This window comes from Hylaeus anthracinus, unplaced genomic scaffold (genome assembly GCF_026225885.1).
Source record: "Hylaeus anthracinus isolate JK02 unplaced genomic scaffold, UHH_iyHylAnth1.0_haploid 12001, whole genome shotgun sequence".
In the NCBI taxonomy this organism is placed as follows: Eukaryota; Metazoa; Arthropoda; class Insecta; order Hymenoptera; family Colletidae; genus Hylaeus; species Hylaeus anthracinus.
The window spans coordinates 4638796-4660663 of NW_026534348.1; the positions used below are offsets into that span (position 1 = coordinate 4638796).

At 45.8% G+C, this 21868-nt stretch overlaps 4 protein-coding genes across 5 annotated transcripts in view; all 4 read right to left on the reverse strand.

Annotated features, from left to right (window-relative positions):
• Positions 1 to 7962, reverse strand: part of LOC128891001 (homeobox protein OTX2-like) — a 43031-nt gene extending 35069 nt beyond the window's left edge. Inside the window, exon 1 of the mRNA XM_054150115.1 lies at positions 7043 to 7962. The gene's annotated coding sequence lies outside the window, so the exon portion shown is untranslated. The remainder of the gene's footprint in view (positions 1 to 7042) is intronic.
• Positions 7963 to 14322: 6360 nt separating this feature from the next.
• Positions 14323 to 18157, reverse strand: LOC128890985 (sodium-coupled monocarboxylate transporter 2-like). Its single transcript, XM_054150082.1, has 9 exons — positions 17958 to 18157; positions 17418 to 17639; positions 16962 to 17307; positions 16260 to 16414; positions 15873 to 16013; positions 15700 to 15808; positions 15388 to 15609; positions 14619 to 15127; positions 14323 to 14530 (listed from the first exon to the last, which is right to left on the reverse strand). The coding sequence occupies exons 2-9, from the start codon at positions 17636 to 17638 to the stop codon at positions 14443 to 14445; spliced, it is 1791 nt and encodes a 596-aa protein (XP_054006057.1). The 5' UTR covers position 17639; positions 17958 to 18157; the 3' UTR covers positions 14323 to 14442.
• A 415-nt stretch (positions 18158 to 18572) lies between these two features.
• On the reverse strand, positions 18573 to 20796 carry LOC128890986 (KICSTOR complex protein ITFG2-like). Of its 2 annotated transcripts, XM_054150084.1 has the most exons (7): positions 20650 to 20796; positions 20343 to 20562; positions 19948 to 20264; positions 19636 to 19879; positions 19200 to 19506; positions 18887 to 19121; positions 18573 to 18811 (listed from the first exon to the last, which is right to left on the reverse strand). In XM_054150084.1, the coding sequence occupies exons 1-7, from the start codon at positions 20794 to 20796 to the stop codon at positions 18632 to 18634; spliced, it is 1650 nt and encodes a 549-aa protein (XP_054006059.1). In that variant the 3' UTR covers positions 18573 to 18631. The 2 variants fall into 2 exon arrangements, with proteins under 2 accessions (XP_054006059.1, XP_054006058.1); XM_054150083.1 differs by having other exon boundaries at positions 19200 to 19879.
• A 21-nt stretch (positions 20797 to 20817) lies between these two features.
• On the reverse strand, positions 20818 to 21799 carry LOC128891007 (mitochondrial inner membrane protease subunit 2). The gene is made up of 3 exons (XM_054150128.1): positions 21669 to 21799; positions 21049 to 21476; positions 20818 to 20976 (listed from the first exon to the last, which is right to left on the reverse strand). Exons 2-3 carry the CDS (start codon positions 21352 to 21354, stop codon positions 20818 to 20820), a joined length of 465 nt encoding a protein of 154 aa, XP_054006103.1. The 5' UTR covers positions 21355 to 21476; positions 21669 to 21799.
• Between the last annotated feature and the right edge of the window lie 69 nt (positions 21800 to 21868).

Here is a 21868-nt window from a genome sequence, read left to right on the forward strand (position 1 = left end):
AGCGTGGAAGAAAGGATTCCCCGTGGTTTTTACAATCTGCCTGCTGGATGATTACGATAAGTTGCCCCCGGGGAGATGGTTTTCGGTAGCCGCGCCGGTTCCGTTTCATCCGCGCTCGATGGCTGCCGGAGTTAATTGGGGAACAACACTTTCGGCAGACGCGCAATTAAAGAATTTAGAGCCTCTCTTAAAGCCTCTCTCTTTAGAAAAAGGAGCGAAAGTAGACAAATTACGCTTCGAGGCTTTTCGAAATTTCTCAGCTTCTGTAATCAAGAGGTGTATTCTTTTTTAACGAAACGTAACGACCGTATCCGCGAAACCGAAGGCTGCGGTTCAGCAGGAAGTAGTATCCTTTTCTGATAGCAAATACGGTAGCAGCTTTCAAGGCCCCGGCGAAACACGATCAACGCGTAGTCTCGAGAGATTCATTAAATTACTTTGCCGTACTCTCCCGGCGACATTAATCTCGTCGTTCCAATTACCAAAAGCGACCAGCTCCGGATCGCTGAGACATTTTTTCTTTACACAAACAAATAGTCTTGTTTTACCTTCGTTATGTACGTTTCGAAGAAAAACAAGTGGCAAGTGCAACGTAGACATTTTCCAGATACTCGAACCAACATTTTGTTTCTCAAGAATTGGAAAACGTCGAGCGTTATTTCCAAAATATCCGATTCGATCGTTCTGCTCGATGGTTTGTATCGCGGTTACGCGGTTCGGTTGTAATGAAGAGGTGGGAGGTGAGGTGGCAAGGTCCGACGGATCGGCTCGCATCAGAGAAACGCGCGCAGGGTTGAGTTCGGTGCGAGGAGGCAATTTAACAGGTACAGTGACACGTCTCGTTTTGTTGTTGCTGTTGCCGTAGCTGCCGACTCTTCTCTCGTGCACCTATGCATGTGTGTATGTATGTATGTATGTGTGTGTGTGTGTGTATATATATATATAAGGTCGGAGCAAGCGGAAAAAGGAGGAAAGAGGACGGGAACGATGAGGAGCGACTAGTCGTGAGAGGAGAGCTCGAAACCGTCCGAAGGACGAAGAGCGGAGAAGCGGAACGACGACGAAACCCGTTCTCATTATTATATTCATATTCAGAGCCCCGCGCGATGGGGCAAACCTTCCCTCCGCCTCCGCCTACTGCTCTTTCCCTGATCCTTGCCTCTTTCTCCGTCTCCCTTCGTCTCTGTCCGTTCGAGCGCATCTCGACAGCGTAGAGCGGTATAGATATAGCGGTATAAAAATCTCTATAAAAAGTTGAAAAGTGCCGCCGCCGGAGTTGAGGGGCGACAATGGATGAAATATGCCGCTCGTTCGACCCTACTGGAAGCCTTAAGGTGCCGGACACCTCCTTACACCTGCGCTGCGGCTCCATATAGCGCCTTATTATAAACCGACCCGGCCGAAAACGACACGACCGAGACCTAGAACGGTCCACCCAAATCGACCCGATCTTCTCTCCGATTATTCCTGCCTCGCGGGCCTCGCGATCTATGAGATCGCTTCCCAGCCATCGTCTTCTTTTCGAGGGTACCGCGATCGATCTTCGCGTGTTTTTACGCGTTCGACGAGTTGGCATTCTCTGACGTACACTTTTTAACGAAACCGCACGTAACCGCACGATTTGTCAGGCTTTCACCGGTGTCAAAGGGAGCACGATATTCGTGCTAGGTGGATACAACCGATCGTAGACGCTGCCTCGATTCGCTCCGGGTCCGTTATCGCGAGCGCGAACTCGCAAATCGTCCTTTCACCGCGTCGCGTTCACCCCCCTTTCGGGGCGAACAATTACTCATCCCCGCCAGTAGAGTTTATTTACTTGCGATATAATAACGTTACTATTTCGCGAGGATGAGTAAACAAGTTGACGTAATACACTACGTTCCCACGAGAACGACCGATATAGCACCAAATGTTGCAAAACTAGGCAATCGCGTACAACACCGAGAAAGTCATCGATCAGTATTACGAGAGATTCTTAAATATAATTATTAATTGAGAAAAAAGTCTCTCATTGCGAAACTTTGCGAAACAGATATCGTTCGTCAAACGTGACCAAGAGGCAAACGGAAGTTGCCAGCCGCTTGTTAACAGCACTATCCGCAAATGAAGTTACGTCGGAACAGAACGGCCGGATATGAAACCGTGTTGCTCGTGTGTATAATGATATCTAAATGCAAAGCAGTACGTGTACCGAGGGGTAGACTGGTAACTACGGGATGGCTTCGCACGCACCAGAACAATGCGATATAATATTTTCCGCAAAAGTTCGGATTATGTCGTTTACCGTGTTCCAATGCTCCCAACTAATACGGGCCGATGTATTTTAACCTGAAATCACCTGCCTTTCCACGGCTTTGGAAAGGTACCGTTAGTCATCGGTTCGCCGTTTTCCTTTTACGACCCCGAAACGTATAGGCCGCGAAAGAGGGATGGCAAATACGCAGGAATATCCACGGTCGAGCGTTAATTGCTTTTCATCGAATGAAATGTAACGAAAGCACCCGGTGATTCGTTCGCGGTAATCATTTTGATTCATTCGGAAGCGGCAGTCGTCGCAGACCGCAGGTCAGTTCAAAGCTGCTTAATAAAGATCCAGCGCATCGCGCGATATTTCAAACGAAACGAACAACACCGGCCGCGCACAATGCCAGTCGTTAATAATGATTTGTGCTGGTCGCGTTCTGATCCGGGAAGCCGCGCCGATGAAAGTCCTCTTCCCGGCTCGACCCGGCCAACTTTTATCTCGTCCGTATTTTTATTCGTTCGAATTCTGCTTCTGGGAATCCCAAATATTGCCGGTCATTAAGGAGAGCGTCCATTTTACCGCTCGACGGGAACACCGCAAATTCTAGCTCGGCACGAGCTAAGGCGGCGGTTCTGCGAGAGGCAGGCGAACATTGAGCCGTTTCCGTGTCCAGGTGTTTTCGGTAGGGTCCTCCTGGCACCTTTTGCGGAATAACCAGAACCCCTGGCGAGCTTCAACGAAACCACTAATTGGTGTGTAGAGGTAGAGAAAGTGACGGGAGCGTGGTTAAAAGCAGAGACTATCGAGGACAGTTCCCTGCGAGCCGAAGGGAGTGGATTCGAGTCCCAGAAAACCGTAGGCTGTTTTTAGAGACGACAATGAGCCTGATTATTAACCAAACCGGGGGGTCCGTTGTTGTGGCTACGGGCCCGTGGTGTTGTTCGCGGTGCACGACCCAAACTTTGTGTATACCTAACTGCACCATCGACGCATAAAAGGATACAGTCGTCGTCGTCCTTTCATCGCCGACCGCAAGGAAAAACAACCCGTACCTATTTGGAAACCTTTCGAATGCTCCGCGACCGGGGTACAGGTGCTCGTCGAAACAGATCTACTTAACTGGACGGCAGATTCCTGTCCGTCCTAGTTGTCGTAAAGATCGGATTTTGTCCGAGAGGATTAGATTACGCGTGCTGGTAACGAGTAGCTGTGTATACTCGGCTCTTCGAGCCAACTTGTTCCACGAAAACGGTTCGTGGAAGCCGTCGAAACTGCGCTCAATAATCGTTCAACGTCGTGTCGAACGAGGCCCATTCCTACTGTCAACTTTATTTTATAGGCAAGAGTTTAGTTGGAGATAGTTTGAATGAAAACTTTGAACACCTATCGAATACAAAATAGAATATTCACGGAGGAGGACAAGTTTCCGCGGAAGATGGTTCAAGGCTCTCGGGTAGTTCGCATTCTTCAGCCGATTCTCGTAACGTCTCTGCTAAAGCTCGCCGATTACATCATAAAAATAAACATACGCCGTGGCAGATTTCCGATGGCAACACTATCGCCGACCGACGGAATGTCATCGCTTGTAAATCACGCGTTAGCGTCGGACGCCTATCGCCGTGCTCTTTAATTTATTACCGCATTACCGAGCAATGATGCGTTGAAATGGCGGCTCGCCTTTCATTGTCGATTCTGCGAGAAACTAATATCGTCTATAGATTCCGCGTAAATGTTGCGAAAGCCTAGCGGATAGAAGCGTATCGGGTCTATTTCGAGTGATCTTGTTGCGATTCATTTCTGGGAGACGAAAGATTTTATCTGTCCACGCTTGACCGATTGATAAAGCTAGTTCCAAGGGTCTGCGTTGTAAAATAAAGGGTGTACAAAGACTTGTCTTTCGATCGTTAGATTTAGAATCTTTCAGACCGTCCTCGGTAGCTCGAAAGAGTCTCCATGGTCCCAAGTTTCGATCGAACGTGGACGTTTCGCTCGAAATTTTGAGAAAGGTGTCTCGAATCCGTGAAGTCTCGCGCAACGTCCGACGGGCTGCCAGGCTCGTCGCTGACTCACTCGTTCAACTCGCTTCGGGAACGCAGCTGGCTCGGGCTAGCTCGGAACGGTCAGGTCGAACCTGACCCCGTCGTGGCCGTTACCGTTTCTGAGTGACGTCTTCATGTCTGGCTCTGCGGGGCATTCTTCGTTCTCATTGTCCGTTTGTCCGTCAGTCCGTTCGGTGCCTGGACACGGGACGTATATCGCCAACCCCCCGTCGTCGGCCACTTCTCGCCACGAAAACTTCGCCGCACCAAGTGTCCCGTAAAAAGGACGAGAAAGCCACAAAAATAATAAGTCCGATACGGACGCCTCGCATACCATCGCGAAATGGAAGCGCTCCGCGGCGCGAATCGCGTCGGTTTCGCCTTCCATCTCTGGCGATTCAACGTCAAATTGCAACGTTGCGACGCATTTCACTCGGAAACGTCGCAAGTCCAACATGACGAGCTCGTTAGAATTACGTGGATCGACTGTGATTCCACCAAGTGAAATCGTGTTAGAATTAATAACAAAGATCACTGTTTACCAAGGATCGTAAGGATTATTTCGACTCCCGAGTTTGAGTCATCTTCTAACCTATGATAGTTACTTTTTCCCAATTACTACTTCCCCCAACACTTGCGACAAGTTCATTAAATCTTGGAGATTTTACATCTAAAATATATCAGACTATCTACTACGACTTACTATGTCGAACGTACGGATGACTACAAATATTACCTCGGTCTCGCACTTCCCTAACAATCCGTTGACATTGTTATTCCAGTCGGGTTGGCAAAACGTCGACAGCCAACTAAATGAACATTAGCCGTACCAAAGTGTGGCGCGGCGCGTTCGAATGCGAAAACTAATTACAAAGATTAATGTCTTTTGCATAAGGCTCCCACCGTTTCCACGAGCGGTAGCTTTACTCGATCGAAGAGACCCATACGAGTGTACTTTTTCCTGACGATTAGCGGGAATGACTGTGCGATACTCTGGACAAATACACGCGATGGTTTACCGCTTCTTCGGGACGTCGGTTCCGAAAGAAACGGTGGAACCGATTGTGAATAGGCCCGAAAGATGATCGAATGCGAGGGAAGTTAGAGAAGGGGGCTCGTTAATTGGGCGCAATTAACAGAACGAACCTGGGATTTGCTTCCGTGAACCATTTGAGCGAAAATCATCCGAGGAAGTCGATCGTCTTTGAAAGTTTCACTGCTCAGACGAATCGCCGTAAAGCTAATTAATATCTCCGATTTTAACACAGACGGTGCAAGTTGTGCAACGTTTGATCGCCCACGTGAATCGCGGAACACGGGTAGCTAAGATCGAACGAATATCCTCGTTCGCAGATAATCTGTAGGAAAAGTTAGTAGTTCCTAGAACGCCTACTAGCGACGATAAGTATAGTTTATTTCGGGGGTGGAACGCCAAGGGTTTTAAAGATCATTTTCAGCCACAGGGCGTGTCGCGGTAATAGGACGAAAAATTTGGATCTCGATCGTCCAATTAAATTTTATTTGTTCTACGCCGCTGTGAAATATACGTCCAATAACGTTATTCGTCGTTTCCGCTTGTTACAACTTCAAATTTTAAACCAAAAACCAACGTTTTCAAAATTTTCGAAGATATTCTGAATTACTTGTTCGCGTCGTACGATAATCCAGGCACGAAATTATCGATTGGTACTCGTATTTCTGAGAATTTTCCACGACAGAGCTTCGGGAATGTTGTCAAACACGGATTTGTCCTCGATCTCACGGGAATCCTTTGCGCGCGAGCAACAAATGTTTACCACGTTATTTCCCCGCGACCGATTCGGAACCATTCCGATCGATTTTCCAAATATTTAGGCCCCGAATAGGTAGCCGTCGTTAATTTCCCTCGTTAATAATCCTGACGGATCGGGGGAGGATAAAGCAACTCGGTGTCGAGAATCCTCGCGCCGCGGGAGACGAATTCGATCATCGAGATTCATGAGGTAAAGCGTTCGCCTCGATCCTTATTTACATTGGTAAAGCTATCTATAATTGATAGCCAGCGGAAGAGATGCAGTGAACTTGGCAGGGTACATTGAAAACAACATTCAGTCGGAGTATTATTTTCGCCCCGAGCTTGTTCGTTTCTTTTTTCATTTGGCTCCGTTTTGGAGCAACGATCGCTCCGTTAATTTACTACTGGTTTGCTTCTCTCGGCTGTATGAAAAATGCAGAAACACTGCAATTTCTTCTCAACCGCAAACATTTCTTCACTTTGAAATCTTTAGGACATCACACTAACGTTTTTCTTATTCGTGAAAGCCGCTATGTTTTAGGTTTTTCTGCGAAACCTCGATCAATTAAACGCGCTACGATACAACGGTAGAAATATAATTAGAAAGGTGGTAATTGGATTATATAAGTGGCAAACAAAAGCAGGTAGCAACGAATGCGTGCTTGCTACTCCGAAAAGTAACGCCCAGAAATGTAGGAGGTATTCGCTGCTACCCATTTAGGCCAGCTGCTACGATTTCTTAATTACACTTCTATATTATATTGCAGCATATAGAATACATTGTGATTGGAAAGAGGACCCTCGTCAGGGTACAATTCATTTTACATCCATTGTCGCTAATCCTGACGCTAGCTTATCATAGTTCGAGGGTGGCTAAAATCGCATTTCCTAATCTACACGGTCTCCTATGCCATCTTGGTGCAGATTTGTAGTAAAAAGACACTAGTTCACCGAGTATTTGCCACCCAGGGTAGTTTTCCTTACCTTTCCAAATCCCTCGCACCCCTCGATGTACCGGTGCCTCTGTCCTTGCTGGATATCCGTCCGTGGCTATCGGCGCGTCCGTCTTGGCTACCTAGCACCAGGTGCGGTTTCCTGGAATGTTCGGTTCTGTTCCTCTTTCTTCTGTTCCTCACTCGCGAACTCGCGACCCCGTTGCTATTATCGTGTCAGGAATCCGCGGGCCGTATCACACGCGAAACGTGAATATACACGACTCCGTCCTGAATCGGTCGCTCTCGATCACGTTTGCACACGGTTACATATCCTGGTCGACGGACAGCCGCGGGATATCCGGATCTCCTGGACGACTGTTATCTCGGCGACGAGGCGATATCGAATCGTCGATTTTGCGGGAAATTGGAGCGTGTCCGCTGACGAACGGATCGCGTGAACGCGAGAAATCGTTCGTTCCGTGAAACTCACTTCGAGGTCTCGCGCGATATCTCGGATACTCTCTCGGCGGCGGACTTCTCTCTCTCTCGGCGACGACGATACACGCCGGTGGCGGCGGCTGCTGCGACGACGGACGACGCCGTTGCTTCCTGGTACCGCCACTCGATAGCGCTGCCTTCGTCCTCCCGACTCGTCCTACCTTCTCCCTTCCAATCTCCCCACCAGCCTCCTTCGAACCAACCTCTACACGCGGCGTACGTGTGCAGGGCTAACGCACACACGCGTTCTACACGCCAGAGTTGGACAAAATTCTTATCTGGACAAAATTTCGAATAACCGATTCGTACATTCGAAGGAAAAAATTGTGTTACGCGGAAAGAAACAAGGATCGACGATTCTCACGTGAAATCGGACCACGTTTCAATCGTCGGCTGTTATTAAAATAAAATTTTGCCCATCTCTGGTTCGCGCGTCCCCTGGATATGCCCGCGACTCGGCTAAAGGAGACGAGGGGAGAAACCGCGGCCGCAAACTCCTCGCTTATTCTTCTCCGACTCTTCTCGCCCCTACCCTCGCTGCTCGTTATATTTCCCTCTCTCGCGCGACGGAACACACACGAAGAATCTTGCGAGAAAAATTCCAACCTCGGATGGAATATCGCGGACTCGTTCTCCTACCTTTTCCCGTGGTATTCCCCACCGATTCCCAACCTCTCCCTCGGCGGACACGCAGGCGCGAGCTCGCGGGCATAAGCGGAGAGAGAAAGGGCGAATAGGTGTGCGAACTCGTGGTCCGTCCTCCTGCTCGCTCCCCTCGCCTCGCGCCGATCTTCCAGCCGCGATTTCCTCGGATGGAACACTCGCGAGAAATTTTAACGGTGTAACGAGAAAAAGAAGACACTCCCACCCCTGCCGAACGCTTTTTTCCCAATGAAGTTTACACCAAGTACCGGGAACCGGAGAAATTCGAAAATTCTACTCAGTTTCCATGGTTCCTACGGTTCTTGGAGCATTCGGAGTCGAGGGCCTCTCTCCCACTCTCCTCCGAAACGTGAATCCTGGCTGATAAAAGGTGAACGTACGTTCGAGCCTCCCGCTCTTACCCTCTTTTCGTCCCCGTCGCGTTATTATCGACCATTAAACGGTAGCTCGTCTTCCGTGTAACGAGGAAACTCGTACGCGATTCTGTGTACTTACTGAGATATCAAAGAGGGAGAAACGACGCGGACCTCCTCCTACTTTCCTTCGTCCCCTACCATAGCAGCGTCTCGATTCGAAGCCGCACAACACGAGCCTCCGGTAACGTCGCGATATTCCGTGGCCCGCGATCGACCGACTATCGAAACGTATCTCGCGTCGGGACGTTATTATAACCATTAACGCCGTGCCCGTCACCTCTGGTCCCCAAATTGCCAAAAATTTCGGGAAACACTAACCGGGAGCCCACTTTCGCGGTTGTTCGCCTTGTTCGTTTACCGCCCCACCACCGGAGGGATACACGCGCGCAGCATCCGTCCTAGGGGCACCCACACACGCGAAGGTCACGGCGCGGAGCGGAAGACAAAGAGGGGAAATAAACGCGCAGCCTCCGCATGGACCAAAATGGCCGGTCGCGAGCCGACCGATTGGCGGGACGGAGACAGCAGGGGCGTGGTGAGCGGACGCCACGTACCTTCCAGCCGCTCGTCGACGATAAAAATAAAGACCTCCCGGCCGTAGAGTGGGGATGAGCGTGGTGGGGGATCGATGAGAAATACGATGCAGAAGGGAGGAAAAGGGGGGCGCGAGCGCAGGGTGCACATTGCATTCGTTACGTTTTCAAGGGGCGAGCGTCGCTGGCGGGGTGACCGAGGCACGAGTAGGGGAAAAGACTTTTTTTATGGATCCCCCCCGTCCGTCCTTCTCGCTCAGCGTTTCCCTCGTCCTGTCGCACGTTCGCGAGTTTCCTCTGTCTCTCCCGCGTCCTCCGACTCTCTCGCGCTCTTTCGCTCCGCGTGTGCGTGAGAGCGTATGCATCGCGCGTAATGTACCATGGAGAGAGTGTATATACGAGGAGAGTAGCCGTGAACGTGCAATGGAGGGTGGCTTGGGTGCACGTCACGCGAGCGCGCGTGTACCTCGACGATCGTCATTAAGAGAGATGCTAATTGGAGGCAAAGCGCGGTCGAGCCAACAGCTCGTCTCTGAATATGGCATCCTCCAATTTTTACTCGATATTTTTACTTACTAACGCTTGTCCGCCTCTATAGCTTTCTCATCCACGCCCCTTTTGCTTCATTTTTGTTTCCATTTAACGACTATGCTGCACGTTCGCCAACCAACGAAATACTAATTCCTGGAAACTTAACAAGGAAAACAAAGATGGAGAAGTAAAGCTGTTGCAGGAATTTTAGTCTCCACATCATACATTATGGAAAATGGAGGAAAAGAAAGAAAGGAGCGTAGGATTGCATAGAATGTATGTCAATGCGTATTCCAGCCGATTTAATCACGTGTTTCGCAAAAATGAAGCAAGCTGCACCGAAAATCGACGATCAACGTGATTATGACCTACGATTGAATTATATCCCGAAGAGAATCGGAAAATGAGGTCGAAACGTCGACGGGCGATTGTTTCACTGAAATTAAGCCGATCTTCTTGGTCCGATAAACAATCATTCTCTAACGCGTTATCGTTGATAATTAAAAGAGCAGTAAATTTATTTAAATCACTTTTGAAATCAATTCACTGTTAGGAAGCCGTTGTAACCGTAAAGTCATTCAGCTGCCTGTAAGCGTGACGGTATTGTGGCGCAAATTACCGTCGAGCGTAGACACGGTAATTATACAAATTAAATTTGCTTTGACTGCTTTTCGAAATTTATATTGTTCCTTTCGCCTGTTGTTCCTTTGGATACTCTTCGCTGTTAAAGCCAATTAAAGTTGATCGCTCTGGGTGCAAACTCGACGCATTTCGAGCTGAACGTATAAATCACTCTATTCTTAGTCTTGCGAAGATAAGTAGACGGAGAGATTTATTGACCGAGCACAATATACTTCAAGGACGTACAATAGTAACAATATTTCAAAGTGGCGGCGACAGCGGCAATAAAAGCTGAATAATTCGAGAATACACGCGAATAGTGGAGGATATTAAAGGTGTATGATTACAGAGCAAAGGGGTGACAATACCCGTAATAATCCCATAAACGAGTGTCGCAAAGGTTTTGCTCCGAATCGAGGAAGGAACTTTGATGGAAAGTAGCTCCAATCAAATTGATCGAACTACCGTGGCAGAGGGAGACTACGAAACTCTTCTCCGATTTTTGTTACCTTTTTTTACTGCAAACTGAACTACCGATGGGTGACGTTACACGTTAATTCCCGTAGCACCACGAAAAGATAAAAGTCCCATTGCGTGCGACGGAGCGCGACCAGTGTGAAAATATTGCACGTTCAATTCATCTCTCGTCGTTATTCTCGCAGCGTGCATCTTCGCGTAAGCTGCAGTTGGCTTCGCGAACATTTTTTCGAAACAATTGTTAACCTTTGCTCTCGACGCTGACGAGAGAGGAATAGTTGCAGTCGCGTACGGTTTTCGAAGGGATTTCGAAGTTTGGAATGTATATTCGAACCTGGAATTGAAATTTTTAAGGATTCTTTCGAGTTTACGATAGAGACGGCATCCGTGATGGCACGCGAGGCAAAACAGTAAGTTCGTACACCTGGATTCTTATGGAAGTTGTAAAATAGGTATTCCTTTCAATTCGAGACGCGTAACTTCGTGACGATGTTCCTTCTGACGGGCGTCGGTCTCGTAGGACCGAGCCAGACGGCGGTTGTTTGTTTGTTTGTTTGCATGTATTGCGAGCACCCGGGGTGCGGCTGGTTGCATTGGTGCGGGGAAAAATGGGAAGGGAGTTTGGATGGGTATATCGTGTTCCATTCTATGGGTATGGGCGTACCGTGTGTGCGGTTGGGGGCACGACGTTACCAGCCTGAAAATTGAATGTCAGCCAAGAAAGAAATGTCACAATATTCCGCGTGTCTGCAACCCATGGCTGGTTTCTATTGCATCCTCCGTCTCGTTCTCTCTCCCTCGCCTCGAGTCTGTTCGTTCTACGGGAACAGGAGAGGCGTGCGAGAGACGGTCGGACTTTGGCATTCATTTTCATAGAGTCTGTTTACGCGGTGGATGGCAGAAAGGGGATGGCCACGGATACAAATAGCCGGATAACACGCGAACGAAAATAAAAGTGCAAACGAAACACGGGGGACGTCCGTACTTAGCGGTGGTTGGGTTGGCGAAAATAGCTGGAAAACAATAATACGCGACAACGTATCGCCTCGCGCAAACGTGAATTATATCATCGCCGTTCGGGAGAATCCTTTCCTTAAACGGCGCATAACGTTACGACTTTATGGATCGATAAATTTCGCGTTCGCTGGCCGACCTCCCAATTTGCCATGCCGCGAGTTGACGCGTAAATCAACGATCGTCTCGTTGACCGAGAAATCCTTTCGGCATCTGCCCGGTCCTGTGTATGTCGGTCGTGCCTTTTCTGAAAAAGCGTGTCCTGCCAGCAGACGAGGTCGCCGCCGTAATCCGACGTCCGAATGTTTGACAGAATAATTTTCACGTTAGCAGGGTGCATTATGCTCCTTTATGCTCGCGCCTGGCCCTAAGCATTGTCGCCGAAATAAGCCGTATCCCACACCGTACGACCCCCTCAGCTTTTATGCGCTTTTGCGCGTATACCGTGGCCACACAAAACCCGGGGAACCCCGTCGTATAGTCGCGCTCCGTCGAGAAACCGAGAACGAGGAAGAAAGAGGGAGAGATTAGAACCTAAGCCAAACCTCCGACGGTAGCTTCGTACCCATTGCTCCTACGACCTATAGATCTCTTCGATACTTTTTTTCCTTCTTCCTTCTATGCCAGACCCGCTTCTTTTGCTCGCCTTCTCGTCGCGGTATGTTAATCTTTGCTTATACGGGAACGATCGTCCTCGTGTCGCGCTGATTAGACCTAGCTGTCCTCTGAGACAATGGATTCCGATCTCTTCGAAAGTATACAAACTTGCTGTATAATTTGAACAGCCTTTGGGATTCGATCGGCGCAAGTTACGTATCGCGTGCAGGAACGTAACGAATGACAAGCAACGAAATTGATCGGATCGAGCCGAACGATTTCGAGGGATGAGGATAGTAGGGCTAGTTAACCGCGAGAATGCATCGAGATCAGGCTCTCCTGGGTCTCCGTCACTCGACACCAAATCAGACAGAATCTGTCAAAAATCTGTCATCCTGCCACAATGGGCCGACCCCTCCCTTGATTTTTACCTACACGCTGAAATCAGATCGTGGTGGAAGAAGGACGGAAGGAGACAGGAATTTAAGTAGGTGGGCCCTTGCCACCTATATTTGACACCTTTCAGTCCAATAAAATAAAATGGTTCGGTGGAATGCGGTCCCCGGTTCGAGACAGAAGTGCCGTTCGTTTCCACGCCGGACGCGTAATGTCCCTGCGAGTCCTCCTTCACGAATCGCCTCAGTCGTCGGCCGAGTTCTCTCGAAAACCATCGATAACATCTTCCGAACCGGTGATAAGGGTTAGCTTCGTTGACACTCACCGTTGACTCTTGGTGTGCGTCATGCCGCGATCTCTTATCTCTGCGTCGCTGATCGACTTTCTTGGAATCAAATTATTTTTGGAAGATGTAATCTAGGTACGTCAATGTCTAGCTCCGTATTAAAAAAATTGCAAACGAAATTCTTTGGAAATGGCAGATGTTCCTAAATGGCACGTTCCACGGATTCGTATCGTAAATCTCGACATCAAGTAGACCCATACTCGCGGCAGTTCACGGCTGATATACCTGTTAGCTTGGTCAACGGTGTTTGTACCTGGAGCAAAAATTCGATCGGGAACTCGAGCTGAAAATCTCTGCATACCGCCGCTTCGAGTATCAAAATCATTTCAAAATCATTTCAAAATCGTATTCGAAAGGAAAGATGTCGATTCCTCGAAGGACTCTTTCGCGGAGGCGCCACGAAGCAGCTCTCGACGCAATGGACGCAACGCGTGTGGTTATAGGAATGTTAACACTTCGTAATACCGCAGGACTTTAGAAAGCTGCGATTCGCTGCACACATTTCGATCGGTCGAGCACGGTCGATGGAAAAGCATTCTCGCGAACGCGTCCTTTGTGTCGTCGCGATATATATCTCTGTTATCGATTTTTCTCAACGCCCGTAATGTCTTCCCTATTGTGATCGGGAACCGTAAACTATTTTGACGATAAATCGCGCGCTACTTTTCGAATTCTATCGCGGGTTACTGGCCGCCATTCGTGGAACGGTAAACATTCTTCAGACGAATCGAAACCACTTTATGCCACGTCGAACGGACTTTCAACACGGGAAAAAAAGTATCGTGGAAATGAGTTGTAACGTTTCAGGGCGTTGCGCGCTTCGTTTCAATTGAAATCGCGTCTTTTACACTCGGATGAATAGAGCAGCGTTCGCGGACACGTGCAAGCACTATAACGCGTACTTTACGATCGATCTTTCGCGGATTTTCAGGACCGTCTCGACGAATGACTCGACAGAAAACACCCCTCGGATTTACATTCGTCCTAATCCGATAGGCATCGTTCCTCCAGATGTTTTGGGAGTGTTGTTTGTATCGAGATGCGTGGGACAGATATATAATCTAGTCAACTTGACACCCTCATCGAGGAACTAATGGGTGCTTTCAACCCGAGACGGACCAGTTATGCGTGTTGCTTTCTCGCGACGAACGGGACCGTCGGCGTCGCGTCGTTCGATGCACCCGGTCTCACCTCATCGTTCAAGAATTCGTTTGTTCCGGACAGTTCTTCGCCGATATGTTTTACAAACATCGTTTACTTCTAACGTACAAGTTAATCGTCCCTCGATTCGTTCTTAACAGTACAATTGAACACAATGTCAGGGGTAAAGGAGGAAGTCATGTGCGCCGCGTCCGTGTCACGTACTCGTCTTCTCTTTTTCCGTCACCAGCTTCGTTGGGATCGAATACATCGGTACCTCGCTATACTCTTTCGGTGGTAAAAATCTAAAACCATACGCGTATTTCCTAGTGATGAAGAACGTAACGTCGCAGCTCGTCCCTTGTTTCCAGGGAATCGCGAATAAACTCTTACCTCTGAATGATCGGTGGAAAGTGATCTCTGTTGACGTCCTTCAAGTCGTGAGCGCCGAATAGGAAACTGGTCAGCGTACCCACCACCATTGCTATCAAAAAACCGGTGAGAGTATAGTACATGAACGATAGAGTAAAGAGAACGAAAGGCTTGTCTTCGTCGGTCGGTGAACTGGAAATAGTGTAATTGCTCATCGTTTGATTAAACTGGTCGTATACGTTCGAACACTGATCGTTCGAGATCGGAAGCGGCGGATAAATCAATCGTTTCTGAGCCACGTTAACTTGAGCGCCACCGATGATGCAAGTCATCAGCACCATGGAAGCCAATCCGCCAGCTATCACACCTTTCGAGGTTGCCCAAGGTACCAACATACCCAGGGAAAAGATGCCCAGCATCGCTCCATGCGTGATCCCATGGAGAGTTACAGAGACTTGAAAGATATCGCCTAATCGATCCACGACGAAAACCAACGATATGCATATCAATCCCACCACGACCACCGTAACCTGAAAATCGTGTTCCTTCTAAGCGCGTAATTCATTTTTAACCAGAAACAAGCAAGATTCTATTCCAATGAAATATCGGAGATTCGATCTATAAATCAAACTCTAATTTTTACTCGACGAAATTTATCTTTCGTTCTTATCTCGTATCGTCCAAATATTTGCGTAGATCAGAATCTTGCCCATCTCTTCGAACTCGTAGCGAACGAACGTCGTAACTAAGACTCGAGCAAACAGCTGGCGTATTTTTTTATCGTTTTTACTTTCATGATGTTCGCCGCCCTGGTCTCTTTATTGTTGTTCTCCGGCAGCCATGGATCGATGAAATCCTCGTAAATTGTGCCAGCGACCGTGTTCAAAGCAGCGCTCATTGCCGAGAGACCGGCGCTGACGAGACCGGCCAGAAAGAGGCCGGGAAGTCCTGGAATATTCGCGGCAACGTCCAGCACGTAATACGGAAGTAATTGGTCGCTCCTCGAGATTACCTGGAAACCAATTGGCCCGTTACTATTTTGCGGGAACAAGCGACACGGTGTGACGCGTGACGCCGAACGGGGAGAAAAGAGACAACGTACGTGCGTACTTATGGGGTCGCACTTATGGTACCTGGCAAACATTATGAGCCCGGTGAAGACCGATATCCACTTTATGATGATCAGACACACCGCCATGAACCCGATCGTCCTGTGGAATTCAATTCTCGTTACGGTTTTCACGTTACCTTTTCGAAAGACACGCGGATACTCACTTGTGAGCCTCCCTGATATTGGGCACCGCCAAAAATCTTTGCATAGAGACCTGGTTTATACCCAATCCTGATATCCATGTTACCGTCATTCCCACCGACATACCCCAAAACGAGTTTCTAATGTCCAGGCTGGGATCCATGCTGTAAACAGGAACGAATTCAGAATAGTGTTCAGAATGGATAACACGCGTTGTATTCTTGGGAGGTATCTGCTCTTTTCTTTCGTTTCCTAAAGCAAACAGTTGGAGAGTCCCCAGAAATCTAAGGAAAAATCCTTGGGACCTTTGGTCCAAAGGGTTGTTAAGATAAAGCAAATACCACCCAAGCACAGAACAAATCGAGTCACAATTTATGTTCGAATCGTAAATATTGGATACATGAACGTACTTCCAGAACACAATTCTGCTCCCCTCCTCTGCTTTCTTCCAAATTTCGGTTACACCGCCCACGGATACGATACCCAAGATGAGCACGGCGAAGAGGCTACCCAGTGTTACGGTCATTTGAACAGTATCCGCCCATACGACAGCTTTCAAGCCACCCTGAAGGTTTCGAAACGGAGATTTATCTTCGGAACGAACCTATCGATGCCTTTCTCGATCAACCGTGAAACGAGACGATCGATACAATTCATCTCGGCGCGAAACGTTCGAGCGAGCCGTAATCTTTCGACGACTACCGGTTTCGCGCGTGTTGACACTACAAACATTGTAAATTTTTTACAACGACTGGTACGCGACGCTTTGATAATTCCACTTTAAATCATTGATACGCCTCCATTCATGGCGTCTTTCGCAATTTCGTCGACTAGTTCCGAGTATTTCTTGAACGTCGTGTCAAATGATGTTTATAAACACCGTCTCGTCTGTGTTAATCCTTAGCGGTCCGAGTTTCTTTCGCAAACAGATGTTTGAAAGAGCAAGACAAAATTTGGATATTCCATGTGAATCGGAATTCCGAGAAATACAATTGAACCTCTAACGATTAACTCAATGTCGTATCGAGAGAGAGAGAGAGAGAGAGAGAGAGAGAGAGAGAGAGAGAGAGAGAGAAAGAAAGAAAGAAAGAAAGAAAGAGAGAGAGACTTACTATGGTCGTATAGAATATGCACACGGTGCAGATTATCGGCGTGATCAGGTGCAGATTGATCGATGTTGCCTGCGAGAAAGCCAACGCCGGCACGTAAATGATCAAAGGGATGTAAATCACCAACGATAGGGTGTAGAGGAACGAGGTGAAGGTTCGAACCGGCCTCGTGAATCTCATCTCCAAGTATTCGAAAGTGCTGGTCAATTGAAGTTGATAAAACACGGGCAAATAGATAAGGGAAATGAGACCGCACGATATGAAAGATGTAAAAATGCAGGCAGCGTACTGTGTACCATACTGATAGACTTCGACAGGTATGGCGAGCAAAGAGACCGCCGATACGTGACTGAAATAAATTAAGTACAACTTAATTTAACGAACTGGTAACCGTCGTAGAAATTTTCATAAGCTTGTCGTCGTCTTTCCGCGAGAGATATTTTCAAAGTTCTTGATTACCTTGCGACCAGACTCATGCCAACCGGAAAACAGGACATCATTTTCCCCCCGAGCAAGTACTCGGTGGTGTTATCCTGTTTCTTGCTGAAACAGCCGAAATAAATTCCTATCAAGACGCTGATGCCTAAGAGGCCGATAAACAAGGTGTAATCGGTCCATCCGAATGTCAGATGCCTCAATCCTTGTTCGAGGAATTCCGCTGTCGTTTCATTCTCTGCCATTCTAAAATAAATTAAAAAATTAGCATTCACGCGACAACTCGCCGCTTCTATACTTGCACTCCTCGAATTATCAAACTATTGCAAATCAAAAGCTGCTCTATTCGACCGATTTTCTTCCTTATTTACGATGCCATAGGATTCGTCGCAATAGAAAAAGTCGCTAAATCTATTTTATTTTTATATGACCGTTCGAATTGTTTTTGATTTACGTAACGTGCACGTTCACTTAGACGGAAAACTATCTATCGATGTGATCGATAGATTCACGTAGACTCATTGAAAATATAAAGATAACGTTGTATGTAAATACGACACTCACATGCCAAGTTTCTGTTCCTCTCCGACGCGATGCTACCGAATCACTGTTTCAATCGCGACTTCGAACCGACAGTCCCAAATACTTTAACTACTAATTCCAGAGATTTTTATACTTTTCCTATGCATCGATCATATTTAATCTTATCAGAAAGATACAATGATTTCGTTAATGGTTGGAAAAGTACCCGATGAGATCTACATTCCCACTGACAACGATGACGCTCAGACATCATGTTATATGTCTAGCCGATGTTATACGAATATCAACCTAATTTACGATGGACAGATAAAGTTCTGTTTTTCACGGTGTTTCGCAAACAGTTAGGTGTCCTGAAATTGGATTTGGCCGATACGATCGCAGACCTTGTTTGTCAAAAATCTATAATGAGATTTTTTTGTTGGTCATATATTATTCTTGATAAGACGCAAGCAGCTGTATCCTGTCGATAGAATTAGACTATCGTTCTCTCGAATGAAAAAAGATATCTTAATCCAAGCAATAAATTTTTTTACGCGTTAATTAAATAGCATTTCTGTTTCGACGAATCGTAGTTTTATTCGAAAAAATGTTGTACGCGTAAGGTATAACGTCGCGTGAAATAAGAACACGAACATTTTACGAGAATATGCTAGTATTTTTTTTATTTTATATACAAACTATAGTATTACGTAATTCTAAGATATTCCGTATAACAACCATTCCGTGAACTGTTGCATTCTTTGTTGTCTTTCCGTACCGTGACAGTTTTGTAAGAGATCATCTAAAGTCTTTTTCTCTTCAGGGTCGAGCTCCTCCAGAGGGTTGAAAGATTTGATGACCATACTTGGAAGCGTAACGTCGTAGTAAAGGAAAATCTGTAAGTATTCTTTAACGTTTTTTAATGTTCTCGTTTCTCGTTACGCCTTGGAAAAGAAAAAAGGAAAACTTACCTTATTATTAAAAGTATTATATACAAGACAAGGTGTTGAAATCCCGGGGGAAACGTTGTAGTTACCGGTACAAAATGCCCTAACCGGCTCCTCGAACTGAAAGCGTACGCTGTTTCGTTGTTGATCTAAAATATAAGTTTGTCCATCCCACGTGCAAGCCACTATTTCGTCAGAACCGTCTCCGGTTACGTCTAGTCGACACAAAGCGAATATCAGACGATCTACTTGCATGGACCTAAAAAAGAAACGTGTAAATTGTACGATATACAAACTGTCGCAAAATAATTCGAACATTTTTATATTTCAATCTTACCATAAAATATTTTCATCCTTCACTAACATTATTGTCCCATCTAAAGTGGCAAGAGCGTAAGGTTTTCCCTGCCATGAAATTTGTTCGGTATTCGTGGTACCTTCGGATTTATCTTTTAATTTGAAATTTTCGGTGTTATTATTGTCGACATTTTCTGAACAAGACAAATGTTTGTACGCAGATAACGACGAGTCCTTTTCCGTTTTTTCGTCGTAGTCGCCAAGAATTAAATTGCCCCCTATGAGATTACCATCGACTTGATCTGTGGTCGGAGGATCAGTTTTTTCGGAGGCTTTCTCTACTTCCGCTGTACCCAAATTATCTTTCTTTAGTTCCGATTGTGGATTATTTTCTTTAAATTCCGATGATCCAGATTTTAAATTTCTATTGTGTTGAATTTCACTCGAAACATTCTGCTTGGCTGTAGAGTCTTTACTTTCGTCGTTCGACGTTTTATTCTCTGTTGTAGGTTCCAAATCTCCTATAATTTCTGTCGATATATTTTGATTACGCATTCGCGATATTCCCAATGTTTGATAATCTACGCAGCTTGCTGCTGATTCATCGTCTGTTTTGTGAGCTTCATCCTCTAAATGGCCATCTTTGGGATTACATTTAATACGCATGAACGTTCCTCCGGGTTGAGCAACTAATAACGTTGGTGTACCATCCGCCGTATGCTAAACAGAAATCGAAAAATTAACTACTGTCATCAATCTTATTTTCAAGTTAACTAGAGTTAACATACTTGCAATGTAACTGTTCCTATTTGATTGGCACACTCCCACTTATTTAATCCAACTAACTTTCCTCTTCCTAATTCTAAATTGCTTGACCATCTGTAAGACCTAACTACGCGGTCGGTCAAGCCTAAAATCATCTCGTTTGCACCATCTCTATCTACATCGGCTACTAACACTACCTTTGTATTTGTTGGGATTCTTTGTACATGAACACATTCCATTTTACCAGATAACTCGTTCCCGTCGCTATTACCATCCGTTTGATCTGAACTCTGAGAATTTGTCATATTAACACCTGTCACGATATCCACGTTTGCATAGCCTGTAATTATATCCGACGATATAAATTTGAGAAATATGCTTTTCCTTAATCAAGCCATGATTCAATTTTTTAACTCACCACTTTTAATATTATCTTGATCAGCTGTTTCTTTAACTAATTGCTGAGCGGATGTTGCGTTAATAGTACTAGGATTAACAGATCTTGGACTGTAAAAAATATGTGCCCAGCCATCTCCACAAATCACTACTAGCGCGTTTCGTCCGTAATTGAAAATATCTCCTATAGCTACGCTGGTCACAATACCTAAACCTGGTATTTTCTGCCACAGCTCTGATCCCTGTGAAACAGTGTTTCAAAGTAGTTGTTGCAATGTCCACAGAGACTAACTTCTAAGCATAAAGTTATTAGTAAATAAATAACTTACTTTGAAAATATAAAGTTCTCCTTCTGCTGTACCAACAACTAATTCATTGTCCCCATCGTTATCTACATCTCCTATTGTCAATCCATGTCTGCACACAGTACCAGGTAAATCCCATTGCAGTCTTTTAACAAAACTAACAGCCCTCATTGTGTATAAATTAGATTTAATCTAGCTGGTAAAAGGATGAAGGTATTGCCAACGACTAGGTGGCCACACTATGAAAGTTGCTTTGGCAGTTATTAAACCAAGAGAAATTGGTCCGAAACTATTAGAATCCATAGAGTGACCAGTATGATCTCCTTCTACCCAACAATGACCTTGTGGTATCTAATAAATAAATATTCTTATTAAGCACTCAAATAGAACAGACAAATATTTACAAAGGAACAAGTTGAATACCTTTAATACGTCAGTCCGATATCCATGTGTGCTTATAACATCTCCAGAAAGTCCCACAACACGCTTAATCAGAGTTTGGCTTGGTACTTTGGGAGATATAACAGCTACTATCTCACCACGCTGAATATTTTGAGAACGAACTGCCCAACGACTCAGAAAAACGTAATCACAGTGTTTGATATCTGGGTTTAAGGTTGGTTGCATAGAGATTCCTTCTACCTTGGCTATGTAACCAATTGTGTCCAAAAAGGTAATCCCGATAGGGATGCCTATAAGGACACTGCGGAAAAATTGTCGTACTCCCATCTATCGTACTTATGTACTAAAAGTGTTAAAGGTATTTTCAAATTTAACATACTCGAAGATGCATATTTACGAATTCATCACGTTCTTTAATTACGACTTCTTCGAAGTACATATAATTTTATCTGCAAAAGAAGAATAGGATGTGTACTTTTTTAATGCAAACGTAAATATAAATACAGATAGAATCTGTTAATAACTGGTTGAATCCAGAAGAAAATAATTTTTTGCAGGTTAAGTGGGTACATGCATACGTAAATATGAAATCTAACGAAAAGAAAATTTTATTTATTCTACTCTAAAAAAAATTTCAATACCATATAACTTAATCTGAAACGGATAATCCCATAATTTATGTGTACCAAGTTTCTCATTTATTAAATTGAAAATCCGAATTGAGTGTAGGTTACGAAGATAATTTAAACGAAGTATCTAGATTGATCTGGATTAATCTAAATGCAGTAACTATAGAATTATGTAACTATATATAGTTGGGGACATACGAAAATGTTTCGTA